The 21,411-nt window shown below is 35.0% G+C and overlaps 1 protein-coding gene across 1 annotated transcript in view; it reads left to right on the plus strand.

The window, feature by feature from the left end:
• The window catches only part of IL1RAPL1 (interleukin 1 receptor accessory protein like 1), a 1,610,170-nt gene that overhangs the window by 247,110 nt on the left and 1,341,649 nt on the right, over positions 1-21,411 (plus strand). Inside the window, exon 3 of the mRNA XM_069065664.1 lies at positions 10,523-10,628. Within this exon, the coding sequence (XP_068921765.1) occupies positions 10,523-10,628 (106 nt within the window). The remainder of the gene's footprint in view (positions 1-10,522; positions 10,629-21,411) is intronic.

The raw sequence follows: 21,411 nt of genomic DNA on the forward strand, positions 1-21,411 counted from the left end.
GGCTGTGCTTAGGCCAAACAGTGTTGCAAAGAAATAAATAAATAAACAAAAACAAACAAACAACTTTTCCTTTTTAAGATCTTCAGAGAAACTAATTTTTTTTTTTTTCCAATGTTGTAAAAGATAACCCAAAGGTGAACTTTTGGGAGCTACAGGCATAGGGCCTGGAAGTCCTTTCCTCTATAAAGGAAAGTTTGAGAATAATCCTCGAAAAACAAACAAACAAAAAATTCCCACAAAAAGGTACCTGAAGTTTTCCCAGTTCCCTAGAGCCAAGAGAATTGAAAGAATATGATTTCCAGATGGGGTGTCTGTCCTTATCTTCCATTCTTCAGAAACTGTGCATATGTCCATGTTCTCCAAAATAACCAAATAGGACCGAAAACCTGAGGTCAGGCTGAGCACAAAATATCCTCCTAGCTGTCTGACCTAATGGGACCTGAGAGAGCAGCCCCCCCCCAAAAAAAATACACACGCAAAAAAACCCCCACAAAACAAAACAAAACAAACAAAAAAAAAAACCCTGCACTTCCAAAGTGCTGGGAAAGATAGAGGCTTAGGTACCTTCCAGTCCCGGCTGGAGAAAAACTCTAGATTAGCAGTGTTTCCTGGTCAGGGAACCATAAAAATAAAGAGGTAACCTGCTAAGAGGGTTAGGGTTGCTCTGGAGACCCCAAAATACCAACATGCTGGGTCCTGGCAAATGAATTCAACTCAAGTCTTCTCAGCCAAAGAAAAGTAAAATTTCTTAAAAGTTCTCATGCATTAGACTCAGAGTAAGTCTCTGCTAGGTCATTTTATGGCACTCTCACTATTCTATGACATTCTATGGTGCTCCATACCACATGGTGAGATGGGGGGGGGGGGCTTATATACAGAAGGTTGTAGGAGGAATCGGGGTGGTCTAGAGAAGGAGTTTGGGGAGGGTCTTCAGGGTTAATGGGGTTAATTAGTGATTAAGGGTGGGAAGTAGCTGGAGGCTACAGACTATGGTGGGCTAGGCCAGTTCAAGGGTGTACTGATATTTTGATTGGCTCAAGGGTGGGAAGTAGATGAACAATGGAAAGCTAGGTTAGTAACTAGGCTAGTAGTTAGCAGTTAGTAACTAGGCTGAAGGTCTGGGCCCAGACACAATATAAGGCTTATTGCCTCATGTAAATGCTTCATCAAATGAGACAATTTAATCAAGAGTCCATGGGAGGTTCCCAGAGCCTGTACCTCAAGGACTAGTCCAAGGAGAGCTCATACCTCATCAGAGGTTAACTGACTCCCTTTCCAGGGTTCTCTTCACTATCCTGTCTCTCTGGTATAAAAAGTCAGGAACTTCAATTCTAATCTCAATCTGGGATTGACTAGCTTGCCACTCCCATTTTAAAGTTAAATAGCTTAAAAACTGCACTAAGACTTTTGGGACACTTTGTATTCTCTAACCCTTTGATACTTTTCTGCCTACCTACCAATGGCAAACTAGTCAGTGGCAGAAACAGGACCGTAATTCAAGCCTAGTGTCTTCTATTCCTAGAGATACAGCACAATAAAGAGAGACAATAAATGGGAGTCAGGAGACCCCCTAGTTTTAGTCTCTGTTCTACAATGAGATGTTACCTTGGGCAAGTCTTTTTGTCTATCTGGACCTCATTTTTTTTACTCTTTTTAAAAATTGGATCAAATGCCTTTTTTTTTTTTTAGTTAATTAATTTATTTTTAGTTTTCAACTTTGAATTCCATAAGTTTTAAATTTTCTCCCCCTCGGTCCCCAAGGGGATCATGGACAAAAGGATGATCCTAAATGCTGGCATGAATTGCCAGAAGGTGTCTCCAGTGAGGAGAAAAATTCAGACCATAATAGAAATGAAAAATTCCCATTCAGCAATCTGATATAGGCTTTATGTAAACATTCCTATTATACATATTTTCACATTAGTCATGTTGTAAAGGAGAATTATAATGAATGTGAGAAACCATGAGAAAGAAAAATTTTAAAAAAATGTTATTAATTTTCTTCTGTTAAAATGAGAGAGCTGAGTGGACTAGATCAATGGTTCTCAATATACCCCCCACACACCTCAGAACCCCTTAAAAGTATTTTTTGTTTAAAAGCTTTTATTTATGTGGATTATGTTTATTGATATTTATGATATCAGAAATTGAAATACCTTAGTGTTATTACAATCATAGTTTTGACTTTGCTTACCTACTGTAATGGTCTTGGAGATCCTTATGGATCACCCAACCATCCTTTGAAAACCACTAGACTAGATGGTGTCAACAGGCAATCACAATTTCACAAAACTTACGTGAAAACTAGATCTATTTCAATATAAATGAACAGGCAAGCATGTGGAACTCAAAGAATTCATAATCTATATAGAAATGTGTATATTTATAACAGTACAACAAAGGAAAGAGGAGAAAACTGAAATCTCCTCTTAAAGGGTGTTGTATGGGAAGGGAAAAGTTTCACTAAAGGAAGAAAAGGATCAAAACCCTCCCAAAAGGGAGGAGCAAGGCAATGGAAACAGCTACATTCTTTTCCCTTGGGAAGGCTAGACAGTAAAGATCAGAGGGTCTGCTCCTCTGCAAGGTGAGCTTTTAGCTGCACCAGCACTTTCTCTGCCTAAATATAGACTGACTGGTGCCTGTTTTGACTCCCAAGGACACACAGAGAGAGTGCAGTTTGGGATGTAAACAACAAATTATGTCAGCTTGGGTGAGGATGGGATGTCATTCTAGACATAGAGTCTCCTCCATGTTCTGAGGGTTTCTGGAAAATATGGCAACTCAAAGAGAAGTTCAGGGGACCCTTTAACAATCCTTAATAATGGTCTCTAAGGTTTCTTCCAGCTTTGATTTCTGTAGGGTCATAAGATCATAGATCTAGAACCAGAATGGATGGATGAATAAAAACATTTTAAGTACCTACTGTATACTAAGTTCTAGAAAGCAGTGGTAAGCATGAGTTGATTATTGTTCCCAGAGCATGAGGTAGAAAGTCTTGCAGGGGTACCTTGCAGATCATCTAATCCAACTCCCTCAGTTAAGGAAGGTTAAGTGACTTGTCTGAGGTCACATAGATAGGAAGCATTTGTGATGAGATTTTAGGGTCCTTTGACTCTGAAGTCATTGCCCTATAATCTATCTGCTGTGCTGAAGCAACTTTCTTTTATGACTATGCATCCTAGTCCAGACCTGCAAATGTTAATTTGCCTTCATTATTTCATCCCTTTCTAGTCCTACCAGCATCATGTGGTGTTAAAGATTTACAAAGCTCTCATAGGGTACTTGCTATAAGCTGTTAATGTAGAATCTGGCAGGCAGTTTGCTCTCTCTTGCGCTTTGCTCTGGCAATTCAAAAATGGCTTCATTGACACCTGGCCACCAGAGGGTACTGTGCAACCAGCCAGCTGGCTCTCCCCAGCGGTGTTCTCTAGGGAGGTAAAAGGCACAGACTGCATTCCCATCTGTGCTTTGGTTGTGCCTGCTATTCTTAAGCTTAGAACTGTGCTCTCAGTCACTCAGTGGGCTCAGATTAGACTTCTATTTAGAAACTTCTTGAAAGAGCATAGGCCTTGCATTCTTTGTAGGAACTAGAGGATGGCAGAAAGCTAGGGGCTCATAGTTAGACTGAAAAACCCTTAAAGTGAAATAGTAATCTCCCCTCCAGAAAAGTAGTAGTAGTAGCAGTAATAATAGAAATAGAAGTAGTAGTAGCAGCAGCAGCAGCAGCAGTAGTAGTAGTAGTAGTAGTAACATTTATATGACATTATGCTTTCACAGCATTTAAGAGAAGATGTCTTATTTGATTTTCAGAACTATATTGTTAGGTAGTACAAACATTATCCTCATTTTATATATGAGGAAACTGAAGCTGTGAGGAAATCATTGTTCAGGATTGGAGATATTAAATGTAAATGGTGGGATTCTAACTTGTATCTTTCTGATTCCAAGACCTAAACACCGCCTAGCTGGCCCCATAGGAAAAACACTTTAAGTAATAGGCACGTATCTCATGCTTAGTGATTGTTGAATAAGATTGTTTTTTTTTTCTTCTTAACCTGGTTGTTTCTGCCTTCTCCCTTGGTACTATCTTTTTAGGCTGAGCAGGTTCTTTGGTTGCTGAAAATAAGTAAATTGCCTATAGGCCGGTCTTCTCAGGAACCTTTGTATTCAGTTGCTGTCTTGGAATAATTGTATTGAAATTCTTTCTCCTCTCCTCCCCACCCGAAGCTTCTGTCATTCCATTGTCCTCTTTTATTTGGTTGCCTTGGTTGCCTTTATGGGTGTTCACTTGATTTCTGAGTAAAACCCCATGAAACCTAAGAAAATCTAGGCATAAAGCAAACTGAATCATCTGAGTTAATATAATTTCATTTTGAAGGTTTTGAAAACACTTCTTCTGCCAGCTTTTTTCCAACCTCAACTCAACTGTGCCCTCCCACATCAGGCCTTTCCTCAATATCCAAATCCTAGTGTCCCTCCAGTTGCTTAATTTTTCAAATATATTTGAAAGTAACTTGTACGTGCATGTGATGTTCCCCCATGGGATATAAGGTTCTTGACTGCAGGGACCCTCGCATTTTTGTCTTTATCTACCCATCCTCTGGCCAGTGTCTAGTGCTTAACAAATGTTAGTTGGTAGATTAATTACATTTGGAGCAAGAAAAATATGACACATGGAAAACTATAAGTAATTAGGTGACATGGGAGCAAAAATAGAGTTACTGATAAAATTTTTAGAAGATTGTCTTTTGTATGATACATGACTTAATTTCAGTATTCAGGACTATGTATTGTTTCCTGATAGTAACAGAATATATAGTAAATCTTCTAAGTTATGGGAAAGTTGTTGAAGCAGTTTGACCCCTAAACATTTAAAATGTCTTCAAAGTCAGAGTGGCCCAGGTGGCCTGTATGTGATTGGTTGATTGATCTATTAAGGAAAATTGTGCTAATTTTCCCCAACCCAACAGTTTAAAGGTTTATAATGTAAGAAGCAATTTTCCCCATGATTAGCTTTGAACTCCATGATTTTTGGTAACACTATTTAAATTGGTATTTTAGTTGTTGAGCTTATATGGAATCTATTTTAACCTCTCCATAGGGAATCTATACCACAAGCTTAACATGCATCATATTATGTAAATTATGTAATAAAAATACTTTATGTCAAGCATAAATGGACAGTTTATAAATGGTTTTTTGATTAGAGGAAAAAAGTTGTTTTTTTTTAATAATAAGTTTAGGAATACCATGTTTTCAAAGATTGAGAAAAATGGAATACAATAATATTAAGAAAGTATAAACTATTAGGGCAGACAGTTTTTAGAAATCTAGCCCATACTCCTCATTTTATAGAAGAGGAAACTGAAACTTAGATTGGAGAAATGAGGTGACTTTCCTGAAGTCACAGAGCTAGTCAAAAAAATATTGTAATAACGTAGCATGTTGTCATATAATGACTATAGTCAGGCTATGATTAGATTTGAAAGATTTTTGGAAGATTCCCTTGTGCAAAAATATCTTATTCAGCAGCCAAGGTACCTGAAATTTCACCATTTTGATTGTCTTTCTCTCTTTAATCTTAAGGGATCTCAGTTCTTCAAGAATCTGACTTTAAAATGGCAAGATGCTAATACCTAGGGGGCAGGGAATGACACCTAGTAACACCAAAAATATCAATATCTGACATTTTAGAGGAGAATATGACAAGTAGTTTGGACAAAGCTCTGAAATAGGTGAATGGAAAGTAAGAGGATGTCAGGATAATCAGAGACAGAAGACAAAGAAGCATTGGTAGGCATGTGATGAAAGGAGAGAGATTCAAAGAGAAAAAGAGAGAAACAGTGATAGAAACACAGAGAGACAAAGAGATAGACAGAGATAGAACCTCTGACTGATATCTGTTAAATATTGTTCCACTTTATTGTATAAAGTTGCAGAGTTGATTGTTCTGGGGTAGAGAAGAAAAAGAATCATCTGGAACAAAATTTTGGCAGAGTAATTCAGTTTTGGAGATCTGAAGATCATGGGTAGCATTCAATGTGTTGTAAGTGTTTCTGGGAATTCTTGGACACTAAATTGCCCAAGTCTTAAGCATAGAGGAAACTAACCTGATGGTGGATGACTACATGTCATGAGGTCAAGAACAGACCCATCCTGGATAGCAAGTTCTGTGCCCTTCCCTATTCTATGGGCTGTGTCTGAGTCAGAGGTGCAATGGAAGATTATCGATCTGGAGCCAAAAGGGACTTCAGAGGCAATATAATTCAAACCCCTCATTATCCAGATGAGGAAATAAGGTCCAGACAGGTTTTATGATGAGCTTAATACTTACATAGGTAGTAAGTATGAGAGGTAGAATTTGAACCCATGTAGGAAGTTAGCAAAGAAAAATTTCATAGAAAAAAAAATTTACCTAGGACAGGTGATGATTTTTTTTTTATGGTTTGGATATGCAAGCCTCCCCAAATACAACCATATATGAAAAATTCTATCTATGTATTTATTTACAATGTATTATAACAACCCTGTGTATTAGTCATGTTCTAAGTGTAACTTGCAGACATTAAATCACTAGGATTGTGTAATGCTAATGTGGTATTTGTACATTAAACAAAGTCCTGAAATAAATATTTGATTAATTGCCAGTAAATGACTCACTGTATCCTTAGAAAAATTGGTTTACCCTCCCTCAGAGAGTCTAGGAATCAAGACCCCACTTCCTATGCATGAGCATACTTCAGAAGTCTATACAGGGCCCCCTTCTTGTTACTTTCTACTCTATCTCTGGGTGACCTCATCAACACTTATGGTCTCAACTAGTACCTCTAATTCAGACAATTCCCAGATCTGTATATCTAGCCTTAGTCCTGTTCTTGATCTCCTGTACCACATCATAAACTCCTGATTAGACACTTCTAATAAGGCCCATGTTGTGTTATTGCTGTTCAGTCATTTCAGTCTGACCCCATTTGGGGTTTTCTTGGCGAAACTTCTGGAATGGTTTGCGATTTCATTCTGCAGCTCATTTTGCAGATAAGGTACTGAGGCAAAGAGGGTCAAGTGGCTTGCCATGGGTCACACAGCTAGTAAGGCCAGATTTGAACTAAGGAAGATGAGTCTTCCCAACTCCAGGCCTGGTGCTCTATCCACTGTGCCATCTAGAGTCTCCAGAAGCCCCATAGATATCTCAAATGCAAAATATCTTAAGTAGACTTAATTATCTTTTCTCCAAAACTCATCCTCAGTCCTATCTTTCCTTTATATATTAAAAGTAATACTATCCTTTTAAAAGTTAAGAAAGTTCATAACCTTAGAGTCATCCTCCAATCCTTATTCTTCTGCACCTTTCAGATACTTGTCTTCCTTCACATGCTCTATTAGTCCCCTTCTCTGTACTCTCTAGCCTGCTCTCCAGATCCTCCTTATTTCCTCTTTCTAATTCATCCACAGCCAAATTGATATTCTTAAAGCACAGATTCAAACATTTCTCTACCTTGCTCTCTTAATTCCACTGACTCTCTCTTGCCTGCAGCATCTAACCTCTGCTTGACCTCTAAAACCCATGATGATCTGTCTCCAACCCACATGTCAAGGCTTACTTCATATTCCTTACTTTATCTTCCTTAAGGTTTTTGCCAATTGACTTATTTGCTGTTTCCTGTACACAATGATCTCTGATCTCTGTGCCGTTGCACAAATTGTCAGTCAAGCCTGAAATCCCTTCCTTCCCCATGTCTGCCACTTCAAATCCTTAACATCCTTTAGAGTTCAGCCCAAGTGCCACATTTTAAAAGGAAACTATCTTAATCCAATTACTAGTGTGCTCCTCCCTGCCCTCAGAAAATACTTTGTACATATTTTATCTCTATTTTTTTATTTACTTGTCTATGTAGTTTATTTCCACAGACTGTCAACTCCTTGAAATATAGCAAGAAAATTTAAACTTAAATATCACCTTAAACAGGAAAGTCACTTCAAAACATACAGATTTTGGCAGTTGTGTGATACTACTTTGGATATGTTATTTTTCCCCCTCTGGGCACAAAAGCAGTCTAAATATGCATAATATTCCAGGTCTGCAGATTAAGCCACTGAGATAAAAGATGATAGAACTTCCCCCAAATCAAAGTGACAGTAACATTTTCCAACTGTGTGCTCTCTTCATTTGACTCTAATTTCTTATACGATTTTGAGTTGTTATTACATATGAATGACTCAGAGTGAAGAAATAAAGTACCAAAAGGAATATTACATGAAGAAGTAAAGGTCTGGGGCAGCCAGGTAGCACAGCGAGTGGGAGCATCGGCTCCAGTGTTGAGAAGACCTGGAGACCGAATCCCGGGCTCAGACACTTGGCACCCACCCAGAAACACCTGGCCGTGTAACCTTGAGCAAGTTACTTAACCCCAATTGCTTATTAAAAAAAAAAAAAAGAAGTAAAGGTCTGCCTTTGACTTTTTTCCTTTCAATATCCATAAATTGCTAATGCTTTTCTTTTAGGTCAGTAATATCCTTATGCCTCAAATACATGATAGCACATATGGATGAGGATTTACCTATTTTAGGATAAAAATTCAAACCATGAAATAATTATCTCACAGCCTATCATAGCTAGTCATATTTTATCTGTCCTTCTGTTTAATAAGATGCAATTACCTCATAGAAGTGACATGAGACTTAGTTTATGTTGAGTAAAATTTAAATCCTTAAAATAAAAATGTTCAACCTTTATTATTATTATTTTTAAAATATTCAAAGGAGCAGGTTATTCAATTATGGTTTGTTTTTTCCAATTTGATGCTTCCCTGACCTATTTAAATGTTTAAAATATCCTTGGACTCTAACATGCATCCTTTTGGAAATAAAATGAAAATATTATTTTAGACAAGAATAAAATACTAAGATAGTTTCACAGTGAGTATTTGCTGGAGGATCTTGCTGTGCAGAGTTAGATCCTGTACCTCCCTGGGCAGCATTTATTAGACTCACACTGAGAGAGGAGCTGACTCTTGCTGCTAAACTGAAGGCTGGAGATATCAACTTCGGGCTTTACTGCAGTCACAGTTAGTGCAGTGGCTGAGAAATGGGATTTTGGTCTTAGGAATGCATGACTCAGGTTTGTAATAGAATGTGGCACAGTTTGGTGTATGTGCCTGATAGAATTTCATGCTCTAACCAGACTGCCTTCATTTCTTTCATTATGTAAGTATTGAAGGTCTTGAGGCAGAAAATTCAAACTGGAAAGCTTTGTAAGTTTTTGTCTTAAGAGGAATTCTTATGTCAAATGGCTTAGATCTTCATTTCTTTTCCTCCTTACTTTATAGTTTAATAATAATAGCTTATAAGGATGGTAGTGACTCTTTGTGAATAAAAAACGGATTTTTCTGATGAACTCAAATATATTAGAACTATGTATGTGAATGAATTGATAATTGAAAATCTTGTAAGTACATAAGCATTGTGTCTCCAGGAGGTAGAAAAAAACAAAAAACAAAACAGCCAAAAAAAAAAACTATCAAGCCACTCTTTCCAGCCTTCACATCTTTAATAAAGACATAATCATAGTTATTGAAGGTTTTATATTCCTTTTCAAATGTCTTGAAAAAGAAACATGTGGTTGAGTTGACAATATATTTGAACAGTTCTACCATGTACCTTTTTAAAAATTCCTTTCTTTGAAGTACACCTAGTCTTTTCCATTTTTTTAAAATTCTCTGAGGATGAAAATGACCATTTCAGTTAATTACAACTGATGTGTTTTTCCCTTTCTAAAATGTAGGCTCTGGGCTCTTTAGTATCCCTCTGAGAGCACTATAAATGAAAAGATACCGTGTCTGCCTGCAACTATCACAGAGAAAGTGAACTTGCTTTCAATGGGGTCAGAAGACCTTTAAAAATATATATTTTTAACTCTTGAGGCAGCTTCTTGTGGGTGGATGATTAAAATAAACATTTATTAAGTGCCTGATACACGTCATGCATGTGTTAACCAGTTTAAAAATCATCTCCTTTGATTTTATAGTTTTGAAATTAGAAGAAATTCAATTAAGTCATAGTTGGTATAGATTTTATTTTTTTTTCTCTTCAACTAGTAAGAATAGTACTAAATACAACCATCTTTTAATACAGAGTAAAATATCTTAAAATCAATGGCAATATTTGCTAATTTCCTTCCTTTAAAAATCCATCTCAATGGTAATTTTAAAGGGACTCTAATATGTGTAAATACAGTTGTGCTCCCTGAAACAGAAAGTTCTTATCCTCAAGTGTATATAAGCCTTTAATGCATTCTTCCTGGCTAGGCTGAGTTATTCTTCAGTCATTTTAGGATCAGTCCTTTCTGAATTAATTTAGGAGCTACTGCTTAATGCTGAGGTGGAAGAGAGTTGACATTTAAGAGAGTTGACATTTATACAGTTGATTTTAGAGGATTTGATTACCAAAACTATATTTCTACTAAAATCACAACAATAAGGCTTAGCTTTTGTCTTAATTTCTCTCTCTTTTGTTTCTGTTTTAGGGAACAGTCTCTAAGAGCTGGAAAATGAAAGCTCCAATTCCACACTTGATTCTCTTATATGCCACATTCACTCAGAGCTTGAAGGTTGTAACCAAAAGAGGTTCAGGTAAGTCAGTAAGTCCCCCTCCACACTGGGAGTATTCCTTAGAATCATATAATGGTCAAATTGATGGTAATGTTCATGATGGTGGCAATGGTGATATTCTTGTACATGAAACCTTTTTTCTGAGGATATGAAATTAAAGACTAAAATTCCCTCTTTTGAAATTTGTTTCTAATTCAGAAAAATTTCTTTTAGTGCAGAATAAGCTACTTGTAGCTCAGGACAAGACAAACTGTCAGTATGTCAATGTGACTTCATTGGAACACAGTAGTATAAAGGAGAATTTTTATGGATAATGTTTATTCTGGTATAGTTTTTTATCTCTGTAAGTGATCCTTGTACACAATAGTTTTTTTTTTAAAGCATTTATATATGAAAATTTTATTTGGGGAATAAAACTATTCTCATTATTTTAAAAATATCTCTCTTGACTTTTGAAAGCCATATTTTAAATATCAGTACTTTCACGGACAGATTTTTTTAAAGCTTAGTCTTTAGCTAATTTAAATGAATTAAGAATTAGAATAAGAACCAAGGCTATTAACAATAAATATCATGGGAAATAAAATCCCATATAATTTAGTAAGTAGTTACACATAAATTAATATAAAAGAAAGTATTGAAAGGATTTGCATTTACTGAAAAATTTTAAAATTTAATGAACATATTTAGGGAAATTTTCCCTTAGTGACGAATGGATTAATTATTATGCAATGACCAAACACTAACACATTGATTTTAATGAAGGAATCAGAAACATTAGTGATATAAATTCAAAAATTTCTAAGTAGATAATCGTTCTGAGGGGCCAAATGATAACTGGTGATTGATTTATTGTTGTATTATATTGTAAGGTTGTATTTCCTCTCATATTTCTTGGAAGTACTCCACATAACTATGTTCACTATCATGATATGTGTGGTAGGGCATATGACTCTTTAACTGAAGGTGATACTGATTGAAAAATTACTGGGCCTCTGAAAAGTATTAAGGAAACTTCTAAAGCTTTTTGTTGTATCATTTAGTCTATATTTGTAGGAGTTTATTGGTTTTTTTCTATAAGTAATTTATCAAAATGATAATTATTCTAAATAGAGATGTGATTGATATATCAAGGGTTTGCTTGGGTCTATTCATAGAAAAGTGTTTCAATTGTACTTAATTTTCTGAGGTTCAATTTAGCATTCTGTTGATATGCTTGAGGATATGTAGAATTTTCAATAAAAATGCCAAGATATTAATGTCCTGATGAAAACCAAGTCTTCAAGGATCGTTATCTGACATAAGCTAAGATTTTTCAAAGTTATCATTGATCTGTGTGGCATTTTAAGCTAAGACTGAGAAATATATAGCTAGAGCTTATTAAGGGATACCATAGCACAGTGGAAGAACGTTGGATTTGAACTGGATGAATCTGCATCTGAATTTTGCCTCTGTTATCTTCTTTCTTTTGTGACCCAGGCCAGGTAGCTTCAACTCTCTTGACTTTAGTTCTTTACCTATAAAGTGATGGCATTGGGTAGATGGCCTATATGGTTTCTTCCAACTTTCCGTCTTTGATCCTTTTTACTAGAAATCTGGCGAATTTTACTTTGGCTATGTGTTTTTCATGTATAGGCTGTGAAGAGCTTAATGACCTATCAGAAGTCCAAATTTTACTTAAACTATGCAGACAAGATTATAGGGGGAGAGTTGCTAATAATGCCCTGGGTCTAATGGAAGTTTCCCGGCACTGTTTTTTCTAATGTAAGAAAATGTGTAACATAGACATATTTAATACTCTATGAAGTTAACTATGATAAATTAAAGCTATTAGATAACATGCATGCATATATTTGCAATTTGTTCTATACTTCTTGCAGTTTGATTTTGTGTTTGGGAGTGGACATAGCATCTCTAAGCATCTAAGTTACTATTTCTTTGGGAATTAGAAGTTTGAGAAGCCATATTGTTATTTTCAGTTCAAGAGGGTACACTTTTAATATCATTATTATTGTACTGATGCCCCTAAGGAGCAGATGAAATTTTGGTAGATATGGAGGCAGAGGACTTGTGTTTAAGTCCTCTGGGTTCTCTCTGGGCCTCAGTTTCATCATGATGCATTAAAGTTTTAAATCAGTGATTTTATGGTACTCCTTTATAATCCTGCGTTTCTCTATCCTATATCCATTTCTCCTACTTCCGGATGTACTTTGTCTTTAGAAAAGTAGCTGGATAATTGAATAGAAGAGAATAATTACTAATTTCTATAGGTCAATAGGCAGAGGAGTGCTTTTGGAAAGAAAGATAGCATCCTCACTTTAAAAGAATAATGATGCTATATAGCTTCCTGCAATGTCCAACTTAGAAAAATCAGTGATACCTAAGCTATACAACACACACAGACATGAAAACAAAACAAAACAAAATAAGAAAACATTACCACCAACTATGAAACAAAAAATACCACCAACATTGAAAACAACTCTTTTTGATGTATGGTAATGTTTGTCAGTTCTGGAGGCTATAAAATGATTGATTATCTCACTTTCCATCCCAATAATTGGTACAGTATATTTCTACTTATTCTAGAATCAAATAATGAAGCATAATTAAAAATCCCATGGTATTTATTAGTTGTATGTTTGTTAATAATATCATGGTATTTTATTTCCTTATTACTATTTTCATATTTATCTTAAATATTTTAGTAACAAATATTTTAATTGTGATGTAGTATACCCTGTAAGTTTTCACCAATTAAAAGTTTGTTGACTTGATTTCATAATAATATTCCTGGGAGGATAAAGGCTTTGCTTTAGATTTTTAACATATGGTCACTTCATAGACAATAAGAATTAGATATTTGTTATTCATTAACAGTTCTAATTTGAAACAATAGGAGATCTCTGTACACATGTTGGGGATGCATTTCTTTTTGTCACATTGGATTACTCCCCCGTTGCTATTAATTTAAGAAACAAATTAGAAATGTAATAGACCAGTTATAGCTTTTATGGTCTTCTTGATAGAGGTATTAAGGGAAAAGAATTCATGAAGTTTTCAAAAACTTTGGAAATATATATGTTTATGAAATATTTGATGATTACAGCAGGTATTATTGTTCTTAAGTTATATATGGCTTTAGAAATAAAGCATTTGACATTATTCATGGGAACATTTGCAGTCTTTATTACTGAATAGATTTTTTCATAGTGCAATTGTGGCTTCTGCCTTTTGAGTTTTTATGAGAAGCACTAATAAGAAAAGGCAAAGGTGACCCCACAAGTGTGGAAAGTAGACTGATCATTATTTGTAGAGTGTTCTGATAGAACTTATAGAAGCTGATATAAAGAAAATATGTATCTGATAAATATGTGTATCATTACAAATTATTGTAGATGCACATATCTTCAAAATGTCTTATAGCGTTTTCAAGTTTCTTGTTAAAATACTGCTATAGTTTGTTTCATATCATCTTCACTTCTGAATATGTTCTTCCACATCCTCTTTTCAGTCACACAGTCAAGAGGGTTTTTTAAGCAGCCTTGCAAAAGAACATGCAAAAGAGAAAAAAGACATTCACTGCTCTCAGGGAACTCACGATCTCATATAAGAGATAACATGCATACAACTATGTATAAACAAGATACATAGAGGATAAATTGGAGATAAACATTAGAGGGAATGCATTTATATATATTTGCCTTTTGGAGGGCAATTGGGGTTAAGTAACTTTAGGTTACACGCCTAGTTTGTGTGTGTGTGTGTGTGTGTGTGTGTGTGTGTGTGTGTTAAGTGTCTGAGGCCGGAACTAAACTCAGATCCTCTTGACTCCAGGGTCAGTGCCTTACTCACTGCACCACCTAGCCGCCCCTAGGGAACACATTAATATTAATGAAGATGGGGAAAGGCTTCTTGAAGAAACTTTTTGCTACAGTTTGATGTAAAACTTGTAATCAAAGAGGCAGAGATGAGGGAAAGAATTCTTTCCCTCAAGATAAGATCATCAAGAAAGATACAAAGGGGCAGAGGATGGAGAATATATAGAGTTGTGAGATGGAATATCCTGTGTGAGGAAAAGCAAGTGTCACTAATTTGCAAAATATAGACTGGGATTTAAAGTAAAAGACAATTGTAAGGGTAGAAGGGGAACAGATTATGAAGGGTATCAGATGCAAAATGAAAGATTTTGTATTTGATCCTGAAGGCAGGATTTAGAATTGATTAAATGGGGATGGATGGGTAGGATGGGTGGGTTGTATGTTACAAGATCAGAGTTACACTTAGGGATTAAATTGACAGTTAAATTGAAGAGCAAGCAGAAGGAAGCAGAGAGGTCAACCAGAATGATATGGCAATAGTCCACATATGAAGTTATGAGGGCTTGTGTCATGGTGGTGGCAGAGTCAAAGGAGAAAAGGAGTTATTTATGAATGATATTATGAAGGGAAAAATTAGCAAGACTTGAGAAAATTTTGAATTATGGGGGCTGGAAAAAGAGGAAGGAATTGAAGTTGAAACCTAAGTTGTGAATCTGGGCCACTGAGTTGTGATAGTGTTACACGTGATAGTAATAGAGAAGTTCAGAAGATGGGAAGGTTTGGATGGGAAGATAAGAAGTTCAATCTTGGGCATATTGATTTTAAGATGTCTGCAGGATATCTAGTTCAAGATGTCTAATAGGCATTTGAAGATGGGTGACTGGAGGTCAGAAAAGACATTAGAGCTGGTTGAGTAGATTTGAAAATCATCAGCATACAGATGATAATTGAAACTATGGGACCCAATGTGATCACCTAGTGAAATAGTATAGAGAAAGAAGAAAAGAAGGTTCAGGACAAAGCCCTGGGGGAAATCCATAATTAGAAAGTATGATCTAAATGAAGATCCAATAAAGGTGGCAGAGAATAAATGTTCAGAGAGGTAGGAAGATAACCAAGATAGAATACAGTGTCACAAAAACCTGAAGAAAAGTGAGTACTAAGGAAATGAGCGATAGTTTTAGCAATATTGTCAAAGATTGCATAGAGGCCAAGGATGATATGAATTGAGGAAAAAAACACATGAGATTTTGCAATTAAGAGATACTTAGTAACTTTGAAGGGAAGGGTTTCTCAATGGAGAGGGTTAATGCAGGAGGAGACCTAGGAAGTTTAAGGAGGTATGAAAAAGTATGGAAAAGCTACTGTATTCATCTAGTTAGTGAGTTGATGAGTGATGTATAAAAGGACTGGGAGCCCAGTTGAAATAATATAAAATAAATGTATAAGGGACCTAGTTATCAGGGTTTCGTGATTTTTTTCCAGCTTTCTTCAGGAGCATATGAGTAGCAACAAAGGCAACAGATGGTGGAAGTCATTCAAGTCTGAAATAGGAGAATATTGGCAATAGAATAAAACTGCATGTGACTTTAAAATAGGGAATATTTTAGAGTTGAACTGGTTCACCAAGTTATCAAAATGGGGAAAGGAGGAGAGTGTAACTGTTGCAGTAATTAGATAAAAGATAACTGAGGTTTCAAGGGATTGTAGGATGAAGAAGGGTGTTGGTTGTGAGGAACAGAAAGAGGTGGAAGGATGATATTATGATCAAATAAAGGAATTTTCAGTGTTTGTCATACATTTTTAAGTGATAGCAAGATCAGGGTATGATCATCTCTGTTTTTAGCTGAGGTGGGATGGAGGAACAGGTCATGTGAAATGAGTACATTTAAGGAATTGAGAAGTTAAGATATTGGAAAAAATATCCCTATGTATATTGATATACAGGATTTGCATAAGAGAGAAAGACTATGAGCCAGGGACTGAACTCATTGAAGAAAGTAAGGTTATATTATAGAGACTGATAGATGACAAATACCAGGATTTTTATTGTGATGGATTGAATGAATATCAAAGAATAAAAATGTCATCCCTTTAAACAAAGAAAAAAAAAGAGGTTAAAAAATATTTTGGCAGAATCCAGGAATATATCAAATGTATGTAATGTTGTACAATCATAATCCTGACCTTTGCAAAGAAAGGAGAAGAGAGTAAATGCCTATATATTAAATAAGATATATATATATATATATATATATATATATGGATACATAAATATGAACCTATAAGTGTGTGTATCTATTCTAGTTTCTAATTTTTATTGTATCTGCATGTAAATAAGCCTTGCTCTGGGGGCTTACATTCAGTGTGACTGGAACAGATATTTGCCCCACCCATGTATTTAATTAGTACTTTATTTGGAGGACTTAAAATCCATGTTTGCTTGGGAACACATAGTGTTGCAGAAAGAAGTAAAAAGTACCAAGAGAACAATATAAACAATGACTGCAATGAAGTAAAAAAAAATGCTAAATGACAGCTGGAATCAGAATAATTGTAGTGAGTAATCTTGGATCCTGAGAAGAAACAGTGAAAATTTCTTTATTGGCCATCTCCTCGCCATGCTTCCTATACCATCATTCTCCCCCATACAATCTTGAATTTGACCCTTAGGTCTTCTTTCCCTCCTCTTTTCCTACTTACCTGTCCCAGAACCAGGGCACTAAACCACTTCCTGGACCTATCATTAACATGCTGCCTATATTCTGGATATTGTGGTCATCTCCCTCCCCTAACAAAAACACAGTCACATAACCCAGGATTATTCCTGTGGGTCTCTTTTTACCTTATCTTTTCTGGCACCAGGCTTCCATGACATTTTCTGGCCATCTACACATCCGTACTTCCATGCGAAGAGCCCTCCCACTCATATATTTGTAGCTATCCTTTATATGATCACTTGCCCTATTAGAATGTAAGTTCCTTGAAGGCAAGAACTATCTTATTTCTTTCACTTTCTTGTTCATGTATGGTGTCAGTCACATAGCAAATGCCTAAGAAATTCTCTCTCTCTCTCTCTCTCTCTCTCTCTCTCTCTCTCTCTCTCTCTCATCTGCTTTAATGGTATGGAGTCATTTTTGGAGAGATTTTAGTGGTAAATGACAATTGTGTAAGAAATAAGATATCAATAAAACTCTTAAAAATGTATATTCAGAGGTTGGTTCCACTATCATTACAAGAAGACCTTGTGTTCTGCAAACATCTTTCAACTCTTATTACCTGCCTTTTGGTCTATTACTGACCTTTCAACTCTATATAAGTAATGGAAGCTAAATTAATTAAAACAAGATTACAAGCATCATGTTTAGGGGAAAGTGTGAATGAAAAAATAACCTTTAGTGGGACAGTGGAGAGGTAATGAAGTTGCATGCAAAGGACCTAGAATAAGATTTCTGCTTCTTACTTTCCAAATGAGTGAGCAAACCTTGGATCTGAAGTAGAGAGTTTCATCATTAAAATGAGAGTTGTCAAGTTACATTACCTTGTATTATTATGACTTTTGAATATTTTATCTTTTTCTCATACATATATTGGTTTTTATTTGTGTCTAGTCAGATGAAACTTCCAACAGTTTTAGATGCAATGATTAATGGTTAGGAGGCAATTGGCAAATATTCTGCTTTCCTCTGTAGAAAAATGCATATTTAGAAAGGGACCAAGGGGAAAAGTAAATCTGTTGGGATGGAGTTTAGGGACAAGTTCTTTCATTCCTCATCAGTATTCATTATAATTGCTAAAGGATTTCTTTCTCCTGAGAACTTTGGCTTAGAAATAGATCAGTCTAGAATATGACCATGGACAATAGTTGGTAGATGCTTTTCTCTTCATTGGATGTCATTTTCATTTTCTATGGATATATAGATTATAAATCTAAATAACAGCTCTCTGTGAAGAGAATATAGTATTTGAACACAAAAGAGGACTGGTGAAAACTTTAACCTGAAATGTAGTACTTTCCTGTAGGAAATTTTTTAAAAAGGGAATTAACACCATAGATGTGAAGTTTAAAACACTATTTTAAATTAATACTAATTCATTTGGAAGGAATAACATTTTATTTGAAGGGTAATGGCAGCATTATAATTTTCTTATTAATTACCCACACTTCATCTGTTTTAGTAGCGGCATTTTTTTATATTCACATAATAGTTTTGATCACTGACCATTTATGATTCTATATCTTTTTTTTCATGAATATCTTTGTAGTTTAGATGAAGGTGCCTCAGAATATATCAGTGGGGGAAAAACAAAGTAAATTAGAGGCAGTCAAAGAAATGTACCACAAAAAATAAGGAGGAATTTATATATAATACAATTAAGGAGAGTAGTAAGAAAAGATACAAACCCCAAATGTGTAATTACTGAGAATTATTAACTAGATAGATGAAGGGAAATTTTATTTTGCCACTCCAGAAAGATTTCTGGTTATTTAGAAATATATTTCAAATACCCAAAAGACAACCTCCTAAAATTTGTTAGACTAGGATTTTTTCATATTGAACATATACTTTAAAGACATACAAAGCATATTGAAGATATAGTTCAAAGAAGTAAATAATTGACTCACATTTAAATGCCATATTTTTGTTGTGATACAATTTGACAAGTAATAGGTCATTACAGGAGGATAAGATAATAGATTTGGATCTGGAAAAGACTTTAATGGAGACAATCTAACTAAAATTTTATGTTATTACTGAACAATATTTCTTAAAAATGCAGCAATTATGATATTCAAATAAAAACTTTACTGATGTTAAATGAGAACATAAAGAAAAGGGCATCAACCATAATAATGAGGAGGTTTATTAGCATTAGAATGAGAATGGTCAAAATTTACCTCAAAGGTTACTCTTTAAGGTGATATTTAAGTTTATATTTTCTTGCTGCATTCCTGCTATTTATAGGTTTCCTTTTAGTAAGACCCATGGTGCTACTCTTTAAAAAAAAGTGAAATTAAACGGAGTAAAACTGAGGAAATCTTAAGAAATAATTTCATTATACGCCAAAATGATTTATGTACATGAATTCCCTTGAGCATTAATGGGAGACAGTGAATTTAATTCTGTGTTTAAGAGACAAATAAGTCCCTTATTCTCTGCCTTTTATTACTCTTTAAAACTCTTTACCTTTGAAATGTGCCAAAATGGATGAAGCCTTTTGTTTTGTTGTTTTTTTTTTTCAATACTTTCTTTGGGAATAGTTTAAAATTCCAAGCTCTTAGAGTTTTGCTTCTTTGCTACTTTAATTTTAAAGTAGGGAAAAACATCATTTAATTCTGTTTGGAAAAACATTTTGCTGCATCTTCTATTCTCCAGTTAATTTAATATGTCTTAATACTTAGAGAAAGTTTTATGATAGTGATATGTAGACTGTTTTATAATGTTGAAAGTAGGCATGTACAGTAATACTCCATAACTATTCATTTGCAATGCGACATTTGGATACAGTTCCAAGAACCCTAGCTGAGATGAAATGGGTATCTTGGGGAAATAGGAAAATGAATATTCTTTTCTCATCCTAATTTTCATAATCTTTAAAGGGCCTCTGCTTCATTTCCTGTATATATACTGAAGAAGTTTTAACATGAATTTCACTGTAAAAGTGAAATTTACTGTATAAATTTTCACAAGAATAAACTCATATATATATATTTTACACAATTAGTATATACAAATAATCTCTGCTATAGACATATATTGTAACTTTCAACATGGATTTCTTTCCTGACTGGAAATGTGGTTTATTCATGGATGGTGTGTTTTTGGCTGTAGTAAAGTACATTGACACTTCTCGATTTGAGCTATAATTGAACTGTTAGACCATTGACCTTCCCTTCCAATGACATAGAAGAGTTGAACAAGTAATGTAAGGTAGTGGATGCCCTTGACATCCTTTATGTATGCCTTTAATGATATGTTTGCCTTGCTAAATGTTTTGTGCAGATCAAAATTAAAGACTCAATTTGATTCCTATCTTCTACATGAAATGCTTCCTGATTCCTCCCAGTTACAAGGGTCACCACTTCATCCCCAGGACAACAACAAAAAAAATTTTTTATCTATTTTGAATAAACCTATAAGTACATGTTGTCTCCCTTAATTAAATATTGGGCCCCTGAGGGAAAAGAATATTTTGTTTTTGTTTTGTTTTTTTCTCTTTGTGATCTTGGCCAAACCCTAGCCCTGGGAACTGGAAGACACATGTCCAATAACTAGCTCTTTTATAAGTCAACACAAATCATGGGAGAGGATGTTAAGGAGAGCACCTGACATTAAAATTTTAAGAATATAAAATTACTGTGCTTAATCTGCGTTGGATGATTTAGAAGGGGTTACGTAAGTATAGACATACACTATTTATGTGCTAAGCTTTAACTAGAGTTGGTCAATAGAACAATGGTATTTGAATTATTTTTCAGGCTGTAGTGATTATTTTAACTGATTGAACTATATATTCTTCAACTATCTGTCTAAATAGTTCACTATTTAGGAACTTCCTGTATTCTCAAAATGCTAAATTTTAAGTTCTTTGTTACAGACTCAGAATGCTCTCCTTCTCCACTCCTCCCCCAAAACATTATATCACTCAAGATGTCTCTGGGCAAACACAGAAGCCTCTACAATTTGTATACCTGTAGTAAAATTAATCCCTTTAATATATCATTAACCAACTTAAGCAAGACATAACAATATTCTATGTGGAAATGCACTAGAAGTATCATTTTTAGAAGAGAACTCTCTCCTTAATTACATTTAGAGTGGTGACTATCTATCTATCCACTTGTCCTTACCTGACGTTTCTTGAGAGCAAGGATTTTCCCAATTCAGACTTCAGTAAAGTGACCTAAATTAAATACTTCATTAAGTAAAAGTGGTGTGTGTGTGTGTGTGTGTGTGTGTGTGTGTGTGTGTGTGTGTGTG

The sequence above is a fragment of the Petaurus breviceps genome, unplaced genomic scaffold (genome assembly GCF_028583685.1).
Source record: "Petaurus breviceps papuanus isolate PSGF00001 unplaced genomic scaffold, PetGlider_PUasm1.0 90696, whole genome shotgun sequence".
Lineage (NCBI taxonomy): Eukaryota > Metazoa > Chordata > Mammalia > Diprotodontia > Petauridae > Petaurus > Petaurus breviceps.